Source organism: Rhinopithecus roxellana, chromosome 4 (assembly GCF_007565055.1).
Source record: "Rhinopithecus roxellana isolate Shanxi Qingling chromosome 4, ASM756505v1, whole genome shotgun sequence".
NCBI classification, from domain to species: domain Eukaryota; kingdom Metazoa; phylum Chordata; class Mammalia; order Primates; family Cercopithecidae; genus Rhinopithecus; species Rhinopithecus roxellana.
In genome coordinates, this window is record NC_044552.1 from 166,574,131 (window position 1) to 166,589,829 (window position 15,699).

At 39.1% G+C, this 15,699-nt stretch overlaps 1 protein-coding gene across 3 annotated transcripts in view; it reads right to left on the bottom strand.

Moving 5' to 3' along the window:
• Positions 1-15,699, bottom strand: part of MAN1A1 (mannosidase alpha class 1A member 1) — a 172,129-nt gene that overhangs the window by 22,547 nt on the left and 133,883 nt on the right. For all 3 annotated transcript variants that reach the window (XM_010373463.2, XM_010373464.2, XM_010373465.2), the window contains exons 7-8: positions 8,903-9,026; positions 5,335-5,428 (exon numbers count right to left, since the gene is read on the bottom strand). In XM_010373463.2, coding sequence (XP_010371765.1) covers positions 5,335-5,428; positions 8,903-9,026 — 218 coding nt within the window. The remainder of the gene's footprint in view (positions 1-5,334; positions 5,429-8,902; positions 9,027-15,699) is intronic.

Consider the following 15,699-nt stretch of genomic DNA (forward strand, 5'->3'; position numbering starts at 1 on the left):
TCATTTTTTTTTTTTTTTTTTGAGACAGAGTCTTGCTTTGTCACCAGGCTGGAGTGCAATGGCGCGATCTCAGCTCACAGGAACCTCTGTCTCCCAGGTTCAAGTGATTGTCCTGCCTCAGTCTCCCGAGTAGTTGGGATTACAGGCACTGGCCACCACATCTGGCTAATTTTTGTATTTTTAGTAGAGACGGGGTTTCACCATGTTGACCAGGCTGGTTTCGAACTCCTGACCTCATGATCCGCTCGCCTCAGCCTTCCAAAAGTGCTGGAATTACAGACATGAGCCACCACGCCCGGCCCAGAGTTCTAATGACAGTGCTCCTTCAATCTGTTCCCCACATTAATGTCAGAGTAGCCCTCTTAATACATGAATGTGATTACCCTTTACTCGAAGCCCAATACTGTGTGTCTGGTGCCATGCAAGATCTCAATCTTCTCTATGCCATTCAGTCTGGCTCCACTTGCTTTCTGCTCACTTGCTATGCAGCCCTTCTTTTGGTTCCTCAAAAACATCAGGCTCCATCTCATCTCAGGCAGGGCTTCTATAGGCCTTGTTCTCTATGCATGAAATAGACCCTAGGACCCCCTTCCCCTTCTTTAGTAGTTCTTACTCATACTTCATACCTGGGATCAAATGGCACTCCCTCAAAGGCATGTTCTCTGACAATCCCACTAGGTTCCCTTGTCACACACTTTTTGATTGCACACATTTATCAACTACAATTTCATAATATGGTAACATTTTCTTCTGTCTCCTCCAAGAGATCATGAACCAAGAGGGCAGAGACCAGACCTATTATGTTTTCCAGTCCACCCCAGCTCCTGGAAAGTGTCCTGCCCATGGTAGGTACTCAACAAATAATTGATGAACAAAGCAAAATTCTTCTATGTCAACCTTAATAAAGGGCTGTAACTATCCAAGCTAAAAAGCCATGTTTTAAAGTAGTTAAGTATGTGATTTTCTTATTGCAGAAAGTGTAGAATTATAGTTTAAATTTTAGTGTAAAAATATATTTTAAAAATTCTAAATCTGATTCTTGAAGTGACCTTTACAGTTTCCTAAATCAACACAGAAACCTCTGACATTTACAAACTAAACAGACTAAGTACGAACTCATCAATAATAAACCCTGTTGTTATCAACATCATTGTAGGAGACAAATGCAAGTGATGCGTGGAAAAGCAAATCCCGCGCTGGCATTGTCAAAACAACACTGACTCCATGAAGTGATAGGAAACGATGGCCAGGATCCAGACATGTCCTTTGGAGTTAAAGCAATGAGAGCTGAAAACCAACGGCCTGAAGGAGCTTGATGTTTTCCTCCCCTTGGGTTATGATTTTCTAATAGATGGAAGAAGCGAGTTCGGGCATTTGGGGATTTTTTTAAAAAAAGAAAAAAGTGTTACATAAGAATACATTTGTTTTAATTAATTTTGGTATTTGCTAGTTTTCTATTTTTAAAATTTCCTGCCTATAAAAATTTCAGACAAAGAAACATAGAGGAGAAACAGGTCTTCTCATTAATTTAGCGTATCACTCACTAACCTTCCTTCAGGCCTGGATGGCTGTTTGTCAACACAGTCCTGTGTAAACATCTTAGCGGATGTGGGGGACAGTAGGCCTGATTTTATCAGTAGGAAAGGATCAACCTACTCCTAGAAAGAACATAATACAGTATTTTTATGTCCAACTGCTCTAAAGGTGAGGTGTACTGTAGTCAGTCAAATATTACGCTCTTCTCTGAAGGAATAATTTATTCTTTTCTTCATAAGAATAGGTCCCATAAAAGGATTTCTAATATCTAAAAAAGAGAAAAAGCAAGTAGCAAAAGAATCAAGACAAAGAAGAATTAAAATACTCACTATCTCCCTTGTAAAATTTTTGTTGACTTCATCTGAATTTCTCTCTCTGAAACAATCCCCCAATGATGCTAGTGACACTACACATAGCTAGCTAGATTAGATACAGATAGATGGATGGCTGTTACAGAAATCAAAGGATGATAAATGCTCTGTGTACAGACATGAAACCCTGCCATCTGGCCTCAATAGTAACAAGATCAGTTCATATTATCAGTGACCAGGACCGGATACCGCCTTTCAGCCGTAACTCAGGAGCAGGGGCAACTGCTAAAAGAGAACAAGCAGAACAACCATTAAAAGCAGAGGCAGGCCCAGCGTGGTGTCTCACGCCTGTAATCCCAGCACTTTGGGAGGCCGGGGAGGATGGATCACCTGAAGTCAGGAGTTCGAGACCAGCCTGGCTAACATGGTGAAACCCTCATCTCTATTAAAAAAACAAAAATTAGCTGGGTGTGGTGGTACGCGCCTGTAGTCCCAGCTACTCGGGAGGCTGAGGCAGGAGAATTGCTTGAGCATGAGACAGGGAGGTTGCAATGAGCTGAGATTGTGCCACTGCACTCCAGCCTGGGTGACAGAGCGAGACTGCATCTCAAACAACAACAACAACAACAACAACAACAACAACAACAACAACAACGGAAATATACACAAGTTGTTTTATCCCCAGTCCTCTAGTGGCCCTCAAACTGTTGAGTCTCAGCACCCTTTTGTAATCTTCAAAAGAAATGGGTACCCCAAATAATTTATGTAAGTAATACATATATTTACTACACTGTAAAATTAAAATAATTTAAAAATACTTTTCTTATTTCATTTAAAATAATAATTACATGCCCATTAACATATACAATTTTTCAAAAAAGTTATATTTTACAAAACAAAACAAAAATTTAGTGAGAAGATTGACACAATTTCACATTTTTGCATATCTCTTTCTTGTTTGCCTTGATAGGAGACAGCTGGATACTCATGCCTGCCCTACTTTCAATCCTTTGCTATATGCTGTTTTGGCTGTAATACATCAAGAAAAGTCAGCCTCACACAGTAATATAGTCAGAAAAAGAAAGGATATCTTAACAGACTTTTCACACAATTGTGGATATTTTTCTTTGATACTACAATAGTCAATAAGTGGTTTCTTTTTTAAAGGTTAATTGCGTTGTAAAATTAGAAATTACATCAATGAATTTTTGTATTGTTACATTAAAATCCATTGGTCTATCTTGTACTTCACATAGATTGTTTTCCATGTATGATCTTATAATATCATGCTTTGGTCATTTGGAAAATACTGGCCCACTGAATTATGCAGATCTTTCAAATATTGACACGTTCCATTATACAATGTCAGAAAACCACATTTGTTAATATCATCATCAATCTAATAGGAAAAGTATTTGTGTCAAGTTCATGGTAGCATGTACAAGTTTTCCAAAATTCTATTTTTTATTTAGAAACTTGGATTATAATCATTGGCACAAATACCGTGACTTTTCCTTGAAGTGACAAGCTCATTTTCAAGAATATGGCTCCCAATTACCTAGCCTAAATAACCATTTTTAAAGTTGTTCTTTCAAGTAAAAATGTTGAATCCATGAAACAGTAAGTGGCTAGTTCAGCTTGCAACTCAAACACCCAAGAGCTTTTCCTTGACGCAACTACCATTTTTCATAATTCAGCAGGAGTGATTTATGAGTACTTTCCATTTCATCTCATAGAATATGACAAAGGTGTGTACTCAAGGGTTGATATTTACTAGAATCACTATTTTTTTTTTTTTTTACTGTTTCATTAAGCACATTCAAAAGTGAAACTGGTATCCTTTATTAAAATGCTACTAAGAATACAATGGGGGCTGGTGTGGTGGCTCATGCCTGTAATCCCAACATTGGGAGGCCAAGGGAAAGGGATCGCTCAAGCCTAAAAGTCTGAGGCCAATCTGGGAAATATAATGAGACCTTGTCTCTACCAAAAAAAATAAATAAATAAAAATTGGCTGAGCATGGCAGTGTGCACCTGTAGTACCAGCTACTCAGGGGGGCCGAGGTGGGAAGATCGCTTGAACCCAGTGTGAGCCCAGGAGGCAGAAGTTGCAATGAGCTGAGATCATGCCACTGTACTCCAGCCTGTGTGACACAGTGAGGCACTGTCCCACAAAAAAGAAAAAAAAAAAAGAAAGAATATGAGTATTAGTACTATTTGGTGTTTGTTTGCCTTTGTTCTCAGTGAGGCTTCAGCAGTTCCACCTAACACTGCAGGTGTAAATATCAACGTTTTAGAAAAGGCAAAAAGCCTTTTAAAGTACTATTAAACAGCACAGGCAGAAAGAGAGGTGAGATACAGAGCATATATGTATTCACAAAATTTAAGTATGTAAACACCCACTAAGTGCAAGACACGGTGTACTGGCTTAGTAAATATGACTAAGACATGTATTATATGTCTTAATATATTATATTAGTATTATAATAAAAATAGTTTTGACCTTGTGGGCCTCTTCAGAGGTCTCAAGGACTTCCAGTGATCTGCTGACCACACTTACGTCAGTGGTAACCTTGAGTATAGCCCTAAGGTTTCAATGGCTAGGCCTTCCAGAGCTACAGACATATTTTAGCATATGGATTTTAGCACATTCTTTCCTATTATTCTTTAAGAAAAGTACTTCTAAAGTAACAGTGAGGTATCTAAGAACATGACATTAAAATATAAAGAAAAAATCCAAATTAGAGTAAAATCTTAAGGCAGTGTACTCTTGCCACAGCTGGGCATCTCAATATTCTTCACTTGTTTTCAGTTGCTATTTAATCTACTACTGTTTTTCCAAATCAGCTTGAGAACATTTCTTTCAACTACTCTGAATCTTTATGCCCCTGCTCAAAATCATCTGAAGAGTCTTAAGTGCAGGCTTCTAGGATCAAAAGTCCTTGTACAATACTTTCTTCCATCCTAAAGGTAATTCTACCGGCAAGAAACCTTTATCTGGCAGCTTAAAATTAAGGAGAGAAAAACAGGGTGTTTGCTCTTCCAATTTCCCAACTCTTAAAAATTCAGGCTCCCTCTCATTGTATAGTCACGTAGAAATAGAGAATGTTAGGAAGCAGAATGGTCTACCTACTCTCTATAAAACCCTCATAGTCATTAATACAAAGGAATGAATTTCCTTTCTATCCACATGACCAGCTTATTACAGGTTATCATCCCCACACTACTCTGGCCAGATCTTCCCTTTCTTATTAATAGCTTTAAATGTGCTTATATGTCATCACACTTGGAGTTATATATGAACAATACACAATCCAGTTTCCTGGTAACACAATCTTGATGACAGAAGCCTGTTTATTAAAGGAGCCATGCCGTTTTCTCCTTTTCTAAACATTTCTCAACAAAATCTGTGCTGCTTTTGTGCTTCCTCTCCCTCGACGAGTACAGTACCATAAAGAGCTATAATAATGCGAGTCTTCTGACTTACGTTGACCCCACTGTCCACTACTGGGATTCAGATAGTTAGGATAAAGGCCTTGTGGTTTTTCCAGTTTGTTCAGTACTGTTCGAATATTCATTACCTATAATAGAAAATAAAATGTTACTGTGAAAATGTGAAAAACAATTTTCATGCCATTCTTCTTCTTCTTGAACATATTTTTCCATTTTAGAAAAAATAAGTTGACTTAAATGATGCAGAGTTAGAACAAAGATAATTGCTGTTAGCTTATTATTACAAACATAATAGCAGTAAGTGAATATCGTCACACTGATTAGTTATCTACCATTAGCCAGATGCCATCCTAGGAACAAGGGGCCAGTGGATACACAAAGTCACTGTACTCTTAGAACTGTGCATCCTAGTGGGATGGGACAGACAATAAATAAATAAATAAATAAATAGATAAATAAATACGTAAGTATAGTCATGTGTCACTTAATGACAGGGATACATGCTGGGAAACACAGGCATTTTCACTGCTGTACAAACATCATAGAGTACACTGTCACAAATGTAGCTGGCACAGCCTACTCTTTGTAGGCTACAAACCTGTGTAGTGTATGTTACTCTACTAAAGTATTTGTGTATCTAAACATAGAAAAGCACACTATAAAAGATGAAAAATGATGCCTTTCTATAGGGTTATACGTTTTAGAACCCTATATATAAATACAGGGCACTTTGTATAGAACACTCTTCATGAATGAAACTCGCAGGACTAGAAGTTGCAGTGGATGAGTTAGTAAGTGAGTAATGAGTGAATGTGAAGGCCTGGGACGTTACTGTGTACTACTGTAAACTTTATAAACACGGTATACTTAGCCATTATCAATACATTTGTAAAAGTATTTTTCTTTCTTCAATAATAAATTAACCTTAGATTACTGTAATTTTACTGTATAAGCTTTTTAATTTAAAAAAATTGACTTTTTTGTAATAACCGTTAGCTTAAAACACACTTTGTATAGTTCTACCAAAATATTTTCTTTCTTTATATTCTTATCTATAAGCTTTTTTCTATTTAAAATTTCTTTTTAAAGTTGTTTAACTTTTTAAACTTTTTGTTAAAAACTAAGACCCATACACACACTAGCTTTGGACTACACAGAGCAGGACCATCAATATCACTGCCTTCCACCTCTACCTCTTATCCCACTGGAAGGTCTTTCAGGGGCAGTAGCATGCATGGAGCTGTCAACTCCTGTGATAACAATGCCTTCAAGAGGAATACCTCTAGAAGGACCTTGCTTCTACAGGTAACTTAAAACAAAAGTGGTACATTCTAAAATAACAATAAAAATGAGAGTAGTACATAAATCAGTAATGCAGTCATTTACTTTATCAAATATTATGTACTGTACATAATTATATGTGCTATACTTTTATATGACTGGCAGTAGAGTATGTTTATGCCATCACCACCACAAACATGTAAGTAATGCATTGCCCTATGACATTATGACGACTATGATGTCACGAGGCCGTAGGAATTTTTTCAACTCCATTATAAACTTACAGGACCACTGTCATATATGTGGTCCATTGTTGACTGAAACACTGTTAAGTAACATCTAACTGTATAGTGTATCAGGAGATGGTAAATACTGTGGAAAAAAATAAGAGGGTGCTACGGATTGAACTGCATACCCCTAAATTCATATGCTGAAACCCTACTTCCCAATGTGATTGTATTTGGAGATTTATTTGGAGGTGGCAATTAGGTTATGACGGCAGACCATTAAATGGGATTAGTGCCCTCATAAGAGACACAAGAGCTCTCTCTCTGTGACTCCTTCTCTCCCTCAGAGCACAAAGACGACGTCATGTGAACACACACTGGGACAGTGCTCATTGTCTAAAAGTTCAGGGAAGAGGCTCAGAATGAAACCTACCTCATTGGTAGTTTGATCTTGGATTCCCCAGCCTCCAGAACTGTAAGAAAGAAATTTCTGTTGTTTCTGGCTGCGTTTTTGTTACGGTAGCCGGAGCTGATTGAGAGTAATGGGACAGGGTGATGTGGAGAGGCTATCCCATGTTAGTCAGAGTGGCCCGGCAAGGCAGAGGTGTTTGAGCAGAGTATTAAAGAAGTGAGGGAGCAGGCCACATGGAAATGTGGAGGAAGAGCACTCGGAACAGAGAGGGGAGCAAGTACAAAGGCCCTGAGGAAACAGCAGGTTTGCAAGGCCACTGAGGCCAGAGGTGAGGAGGCAAAGGGGAGAATGTCAGCAGGCAGAGGAGGGGAGAGGAGACCCAGGGCCCAGGCCACCCAGGCCCCGCAGGTCACAATAAGGGCCTATTTCACTCGAGTGTCATGGGAAGGCTGAGGGGGCAAGAGAGGAAGTGGTGGTCAGGTATATAGTCCAAGTGACATGATGGATACCAGATCAGGACAGCAGTAGAGGCAGCGAGACACCCAAAGGATTTCTTACTGGATTTGGGCCTGGGGTTTACCAAAAAGAAGAACCAGGAGGATCTCAAGATCTTTGGGCTGACCACTGGGTACAGTGAGATGCCATTTACCAAGATAGCAAAGACTGGAGGAGAAGCAGGTCTAGGCGTTGAGCCTGAGGCATTTTAAGTGGGACTTGTCTATGGGACCTCTTAGTGGAGATGTTTAACAAACAGATATAATGGAGTTCAGGAACGGGTTGGGACTGAAATAATACACTTGGAGTCTAGAGTATAGAGATGGTATGCCAAGCCCAGAGACTGGATGTAACAATGCAGGGAGTGAATATAAAAAAGAAGAGGCACACGACTGAGTGCTAGGCTTTCCAATATTTAGAGGTTGGGGTGTTGAGGAGGACACAAAGAGGAAGACAGAAGGAGCATCCAGCAAAAAAGGAGACAAACTGGGAGAGTATTACATGCCATGCGCAAAGTGTATCTCAGGAACGAAGAACTGACTGACTGTGTCGAATGCTGAGAGGGCAAGGAAGATGAAGGGGAGAATGGGTAAGTGGCTTTAGCACTGTGGTGCTCACTGGTCACTGCAACAGGTGTGGCTGGGGGAAAAGTCCTACTGAAGCAGGTTCAAGAGACTTGAAAAGCAGACAACAGAGACGACTCTTTCAAGGAATTTTACTGTAAAGGGAAGCCAAAAAGCAGGTTGAAAATAAAGGAAGAGTGATGGGGGGAACATGAATTTATCCAAATATCGATGGGTTTGCTTTCGGAAAATGAGGGACCAATTCAGGTGCAACATCACATTTGTATAATAGTTTCAGTCTGTATTTCACATAGTTGGCTCATGCAGTGCATTTAGTACTAAACATTTTTAGATAAGGACATAAACTTCAGATGACTTAAGCAACTAACTTAAGGTAGAGGGAACCAGAGGTGGAAGCTGTGTCCTCACATCCTGAGCGGTGCACTGGAAAGGCTGTAGGTTTACAGTTTGGCTAATTGAAATGCTGCATGTTGCAAAACTTCAGAAAGAGCTGTAACAAATTTGGTTGTTATTTCCACCTCAAAAATTCCTAAACCTTCTCAGAGAGGATACTGTTTCTCATAAGTGTTGCTTTGCAGGCCAAGGCACATTGAAAAATCTCACCTTTTCAGCAAAGATGGGGTTTCCTGATAAGTGGCTCAAGTGCATAAACTCCAAATGTAGGGTTCCAAATTCTGCCAGAATACTGCTGCCTCCAGAGGCCCAGGGCCAGTTCCTTCCAATACCACTAAAGAAGAGATGACATTGAAGAGTTATGGGTCAGACTAATTCCATTTTTCACTATCTAAATAGTAGACATGAAATAGACGGCTTTTAAAACAAGGCATCCCGCCTACCAGTCCCCTCTAGATACTGTAAAACCAAGCACTGTTTTCTTTGGCTACCAGTTTTAGGGTTTGACTCCTGTCTCCAAATTGAAAATTACTGTTGACTTAATTTAGAACAAAGCTGCTGAGTACTTGCTGTTGATGAACAGGCAAATCTTTTGGAAAGTAGAGATGCTATACAGATGTATAACCATTCCACGTAGAAGATAAAACAAAACCTGACCAAAACACTCCCACCATGCCCAAATATCACATAAAGCTCTTCAACATTTTAATTAGTTTCAGTCTGAGAGTCCAAGAATTTCGGACATTCACATTATATACAAAATTTTATTTGGATAAAATATAAATTTCCAAGATTCATTAATTATACACTCACTTCATCCCTCTCCAAATCTTCCTGCATTTACCAGACTTTCTTTCTTATGTGTATCTTCCCACTACTTTGTCTTTTTCTAAGCATATTACCTAAGGTGCTAACTCATTCCCTACTCTATACAACCTGTGATCAAGAATCCCAACAAAATTAGGTTATAAAGTCTGGAAAGGTCAGAGGCATGAGCTTCAGAAATTACTGCTCCATGGCCTTTCTTGGAGAAATGCTTTTTCAGAAAACTAGGCCTTTTAAAACAGTTATAAACATACACACATCCAAATGCACATAAAGTGACTCCCGAGACATGGCAGTACTCTTGGGTACAGTTTATTTCTGGAGAGCCACTTAACACTACAAAAAAGATGTGGTAATTCAAAAGAATAAAGTTCGTTATTCTCCTAATACATTCCCTTTCTGATAGCTAAAATCCCACACTTTTAGTTTAGAATGCACATTTAGTGCATGCCTACTATCTGCCAGGACTATACGTGGCATTGGGTTACGAGCATGGTTATGATAATCAATCACTTTTTCTCAAAGACCTAATAGTGTAATGACAGAAAAAGAACTAAGCATAAATAGTTCCAATCACAGACGGTGAATGCCGAGATACATGTGTGAAAAGTTCTCTGAGCATCTAAAGCTGGGACACACAGTCCAGCGTGGTGGGGATGGATCACAGAAGACTGCTTCAAGGAAGAGACTCCTGAGTTGATTCTTGAAGGGTAAGTACGAGTTGGTGAGGAAAAAATGAGGAGAATCTGGGCAAGGAGAGAACACATGAGCAGAGGGGCTGGCCAGGAACCAGAAGCAGCTCTTACACTGCAGAATGCAGGGAATGGAGGTTTGTGGGAGAGAAGGCTGGAAGGATAGGCTGGAGCCAGGTCTTAACGGCTTGTGGAATTCTCTCTTTCTAAGGTAGACCCCATCAAAATGCTGCTCTTGGTGTCCACCCCCACTTTGTTTTTGCCATATATCAGTCACAGCTCTGGGTAAACCCTTTCAGTCCTGTCCTGCGGTCTGCTGCCAGGCTGCTCAGGAATGCTGAGGAAGAGAGAAACCATGAGGATGACTGGCGCTTACAGTCCTGGGCTCGCCTCACTCTCACTTCTTGCTCCTTTCTACAGCAAAACCTAGAGTTTCCTCCAAAACACTGACATACAGTACATCTAAGAAAAAGTAAAGAGAAATAAGACACAGAGATCTGAAAACGATATATTCATTTATTGTACAAAATGCCCTAAATTTATTAGGTTCTGGGAATGTTAGTCAGTTTTTATTTTCATAGTTGGCTTATAAAAGAGAATTTCCAATCATCCAAATAGGATGAATAGCTACTTTCAAAGTTTATTAACATATGGCAAATGCACATGGTTATTGGTCATTAACTAGTTGTCACAACATGTCAATGTTATTTTTTTTGTGTTTGTTTGTTTTTTTGGCGACAGAGTCTCGCTCTGTCGCCCAGGCTGGAGTGCACTGGCGTGATCTTGGCTCACTGCAAGCTCCACCTCCCAGGTTCACGCCATTCTCCTGCCTCAGTCTCCCGAGTAGCTGGGACCACAGGGCCCGCCACCACACCTGGCTAATTTTCTGTATTTTTTTTTTTAGTAGAGACAGGGTTTCACAGTGCTGGCCAGGATGGTCTTGATCTCCTGACCTCGTGATCTGCCCGCCTCGGCCTCCCAAAGTGCTGGGATTACAGGCGTGAGCCACCGCACCTGGCCAACATATCAATGTTTTATTCCAATCACTCCATCACTGACCAATGTCAATAAGCCTATTTAGCAAAACTACAAATTTCTGTGGTCTGGAGAAATATTAAAAACAAAGCTGCAACATAAGGCAATAGCAGGGTAAGGGGAGATGATGACTTTATCCTGGAAAAGAAAGAGAACACAGTGCTGAGGAAGCCCAGTCCACCTTCCAGATCTTCAGGGACTGGTTAAGTTCGGGGAGTAGAGCATGTGGTAGCACACTCAGATGAGAAAGTTAAGCAATATATATATATACTAAACTAAGCCTCATATTACTTTATATCCATGTATTTGTTCTCTGCCATTCATGTGGTGAATCAAGAGAAAACCAGAGATATACTGGAAAAGCATTCAGTATGTTTAGAAACATTTCTTAACATTTAATTTAAAAAGGGTAAAATGTATCCTTCCTCCCTCTTTGTACACATTCATACCAGAAGGAAAATGGTACTCTCTTCTGTCACCACCCTCCCAACCCCCAACCATGGAAGCAAGAACATTAAAATCACTAGCAGAGGAAATGTTATGCTAATAGAAAGAAAACTGGATTTAGAATATACAGTATGTTTATATGAAAGGACAGCTTTGGTTACCATTCATTCAGTCTGCAGAATTAATGTATTTCAGTAAGATTGCTTATGAGATCAACAGTTGTACTGGCTCTTAAATATAAGTCAGGGAAGGGGTTCAATAAATTAGAGATGGTACAACTATAGACATTAGATGAGGACATGGGGCACACATCTATCTACCACAGGCCGCCACAGTTGAAATGTGTGTGCATCTCAGAGAAATGGCTGCCTCCTGTCTTGCATAGCAAGCATGTAAGCTTTGCTCACTCACAGATTGAGGGAGATGAACAGAATGATTTCCAAAGTTATTTTTGTCTTTAAATTCTATAATCTACTGAGGAATCTATGTATTTGTAAGGCTTTAATCTTTAAAATGATGTATGGACACAGGCATTTGACACTAAAATGGGGGGTTGGTGACAAAGGGAAATGAGGCCAGAGAGAGTTCAGTTCCCTTGGTCTGGTGCGGGGGTTCCAGGGTCTCAGGCGTCCCCGGTTATGAAAGGTGAGGCATTCTAGACTGCTGGGCCAAAAATGAATTTTATCTATGGCAGTGGGAGATTTAAAATGTCTCTAACTTCAGTTCCACTATGACAGTATTTTAAAGACAGCTATGGTGTTATCTGGCCTACTTTACAAAAACTAATAATATTTAGAAAAATATTTCAAAGATAAAATAATAGTTTGTGTTCAGAAACCATTAGTTCCATAAGACAGGCATGAAAGGAAAGAATATTTAAATATTACCAATCTTGTTACAATGACTACATTTTAAGCCAAGATGACGAGTCGGCCAGTGGAAATGTATACACAAAAAGGCAATTAATGTGATCTGGGGAGCTGCCAAGTGTTTGGTTCAAAGGACTCTGCAGCAGAACTTCAACTTCTACATCACTCTAATTATTTATGTTTCTTCCAATTCCTACTTCTTCCATTTTAAATTGGAGTATTACTTAATGTATATGTTTCAATTTTAAAATTTTCAGTATTCTATAAAGGTAATAAATATTTAGAAAGAACATATCACAACTAAAATAATTGATTTTGGCAACTATAAATAGAAACGTCTCTTTAAAGGAATTGAGTCACTATGATCTTTTCAAAGTGTGGAATGCTTTTGTTGCTTTGGAGGCTATAATTTGAACGTAGTTTATTAACTGTGGAAATATACTTCATTCTACTTTACTCAAAAACAAGAAGGCATAATTATTTACAGACCTCAGAGCTCCGAGAGCAATGGGCTTTATGTGCTTTTCCTCCTGTCTCCTGGGAATGGTTAAGAGAGCCGGAGGAAGGAACCGCAGTACTAATGGTGCTAATCTATTCGTATCTGAATCCCATGGGAGAGATGCTAACTCTTTTCCTAGAGCCTGTAATGATTCAACTAGTTGGAAGATTGTTCTGGATTGATGGTGTATTCTTTCAAAATAATCTTAAATTAAGGTAACTCAAGGCACAGGTTGCTGTGTGCGATGTATGATTCCGGTAATCCCAGCACTGTGGGAAGCCGAGGCAGCCAGATCACTTGTGTCCAGGAGTTGGAGACCATCCTGGGCAACATGGTGAGACCCTATCTCTACAAAAAATACAAAAATTAGATGGGCATGGTGACGTGCACCTCTAGTCCCAGCTACTTGGGAAGTGGAAGAAGGAGTGGATCACTTGAGCCTGGCAGGTGGAGGTTGCAGTGAGCTGTGATTGCCACTGCACTCCAGCCAGGGTGGCAGAGTAAGACCCTGTCTCAAAAACAAACAAACAAACAAAAAAAGGTATAGGTTACAGTGACTGTCCCAATACAATTTGGATCATTAACACATATATTTGGCTACCTATTATCATCAAATGTACCAGATAATTTATAGAACTGAAGCAATTCTAAAAATTGCCAGATGAATATATAAACAAAGCATTAAATAGTTATAAAGTCTTGATTAGCTATGACTTTCAATTTATTCTTCCTCACTGCTTGCTATTTTATGCGAAATGGGAAATGAACCAAAATTATTTTTCTTGAGAACTCTGGTTTGAATAATTTCTGAGCCGTAAGCAAACTTCATTCAAGTTCATAGTCCAGAATATAGTTGACTCCTTGGGGTTATACAGTTATCAATTTTTGGAAGAAAAAGATTCCCTCACATCCCATACAACTATTGCAAAGCCTCTGTCATGTACGCAAATAGAATGGCACACAGCGATATTTAATTCAAAAGAGCAGATAATCCAACATTATTCCTTTTGGACTTTAGCAGATTGGGAAAGAATAATCAAAAATGTCATGAACGATTGTGTCATTTAGCTGTATTCTCAAAGTGAACTGATTTTTAGATAAAGCGATTTCGGCTTCACTTACAAATGTGTCCTTCCTGAAAAGGTTTGCACAGCGCCGATCTTTCAAGTTTACATTCTTAAGACCTCACTAAAAGCTGGAATAACAATTCCAGGGGACTGGCATTCTAAGACTAGCCACAATTCTATTGCAGCTTGCAGAAACTCTGACTGTGGAGGACTACTTCCCAATGACTATCCCTCTGGGGAAAGGTGGCTAACAGAGGACAGCTATTTACTGAATTAATCCATAAACCCCAGCTTCCTGCTTCCAAACAGCAGCAGGGCAAATCTCCACAGAATTTCCACACAACTTTTTAACTAAGGGTCAAAATAATGTTTAAAATTAGTGATATCTTGCTCCATCTCATAACGGGTAGTTGTTTTAGACAGAGCTGCAACTGAAGATGGAACAATTTAGTTTACTCTGACTCTCAGTACTGCTGTTCTTACATCTGACTATCTTGGGCTGTGGGGGAAGATGGGGATTATGAAGACAAAGACGGCAAAAGGCGCTCTCTGATTCCACAAATAACCTGCTCCTGAGGTTCAAAGATGCCATAATTCTCGTTCCCATCTATCTTTTGGGTAAGATAACGTCTATCAACAAATTGCAGATAAGTCAAGTGCAGTAATTGCAGATGAGTGCAGTTTCTGTCCAGTTACTGGGCAAGTTGGGATATTCTATCACTAGCTTCAGAGACACCACCAAAAAGGCGAGCAGAACTGATGGAAAAAGCAATTTGGTGTATTTAGTTGGCATGCATATACACCACTTAAAAAAAAAAATCAGTCCTACATGTTGCTTTAAATATACACTGCATTTTTCACAAACATTTCCCATGCCAATCAATGTACATCATTATTGCTGTTGAGTGCATACTATCTGACTAAATAGATATATTATTTTAAAACATTTTCAAAGGACATATTCCGATTTATTTAAACTCACTGCAGCACTGGACACTGAAGCTAATTTATTTTTACCTTTTTGCCACTATAAACAATTCAGTGGTGTGTCTGGTTTCTTTTTTTCCATTCCTGTCATGTTTATGAATCATTTCTTTTTAAAGCTAACTTATTTTCAGACAAAAATGTCTACAAAGATTCCAGCTGGAAGATGTTAGTTTAATTATCTAAACTGATAATGAGGAAGGACTTGGGAATGTGTATTAGAGACATAAACATCCAGTACTTACACAGCTATTTCTCTTTACAGTGTGGGCCAATAATATCCCACCTCATTTGGTAGCTTCCATAGCCTTTGGGATACTGCACATCCATCCACCTGTTGTAAATCATCATATTGACTCCTTTTAAAACTGGGGAGGGGGAATCTACACACAATCATTTATATCAAGATATTTTTCTAATAAGCTTCAAGATGGAATAGAAGCATAGTATATTCCATCTTTGAAAATAATAATATATGAAATTAGTTTGCCCAACATCTCTTAAAATTTCCCCTTACTTTGGTTTTAGATACAACTGTCCCATCATTGTAAGAGTTAAACACATAGCTTCATTTCAAGACAGTACTGAA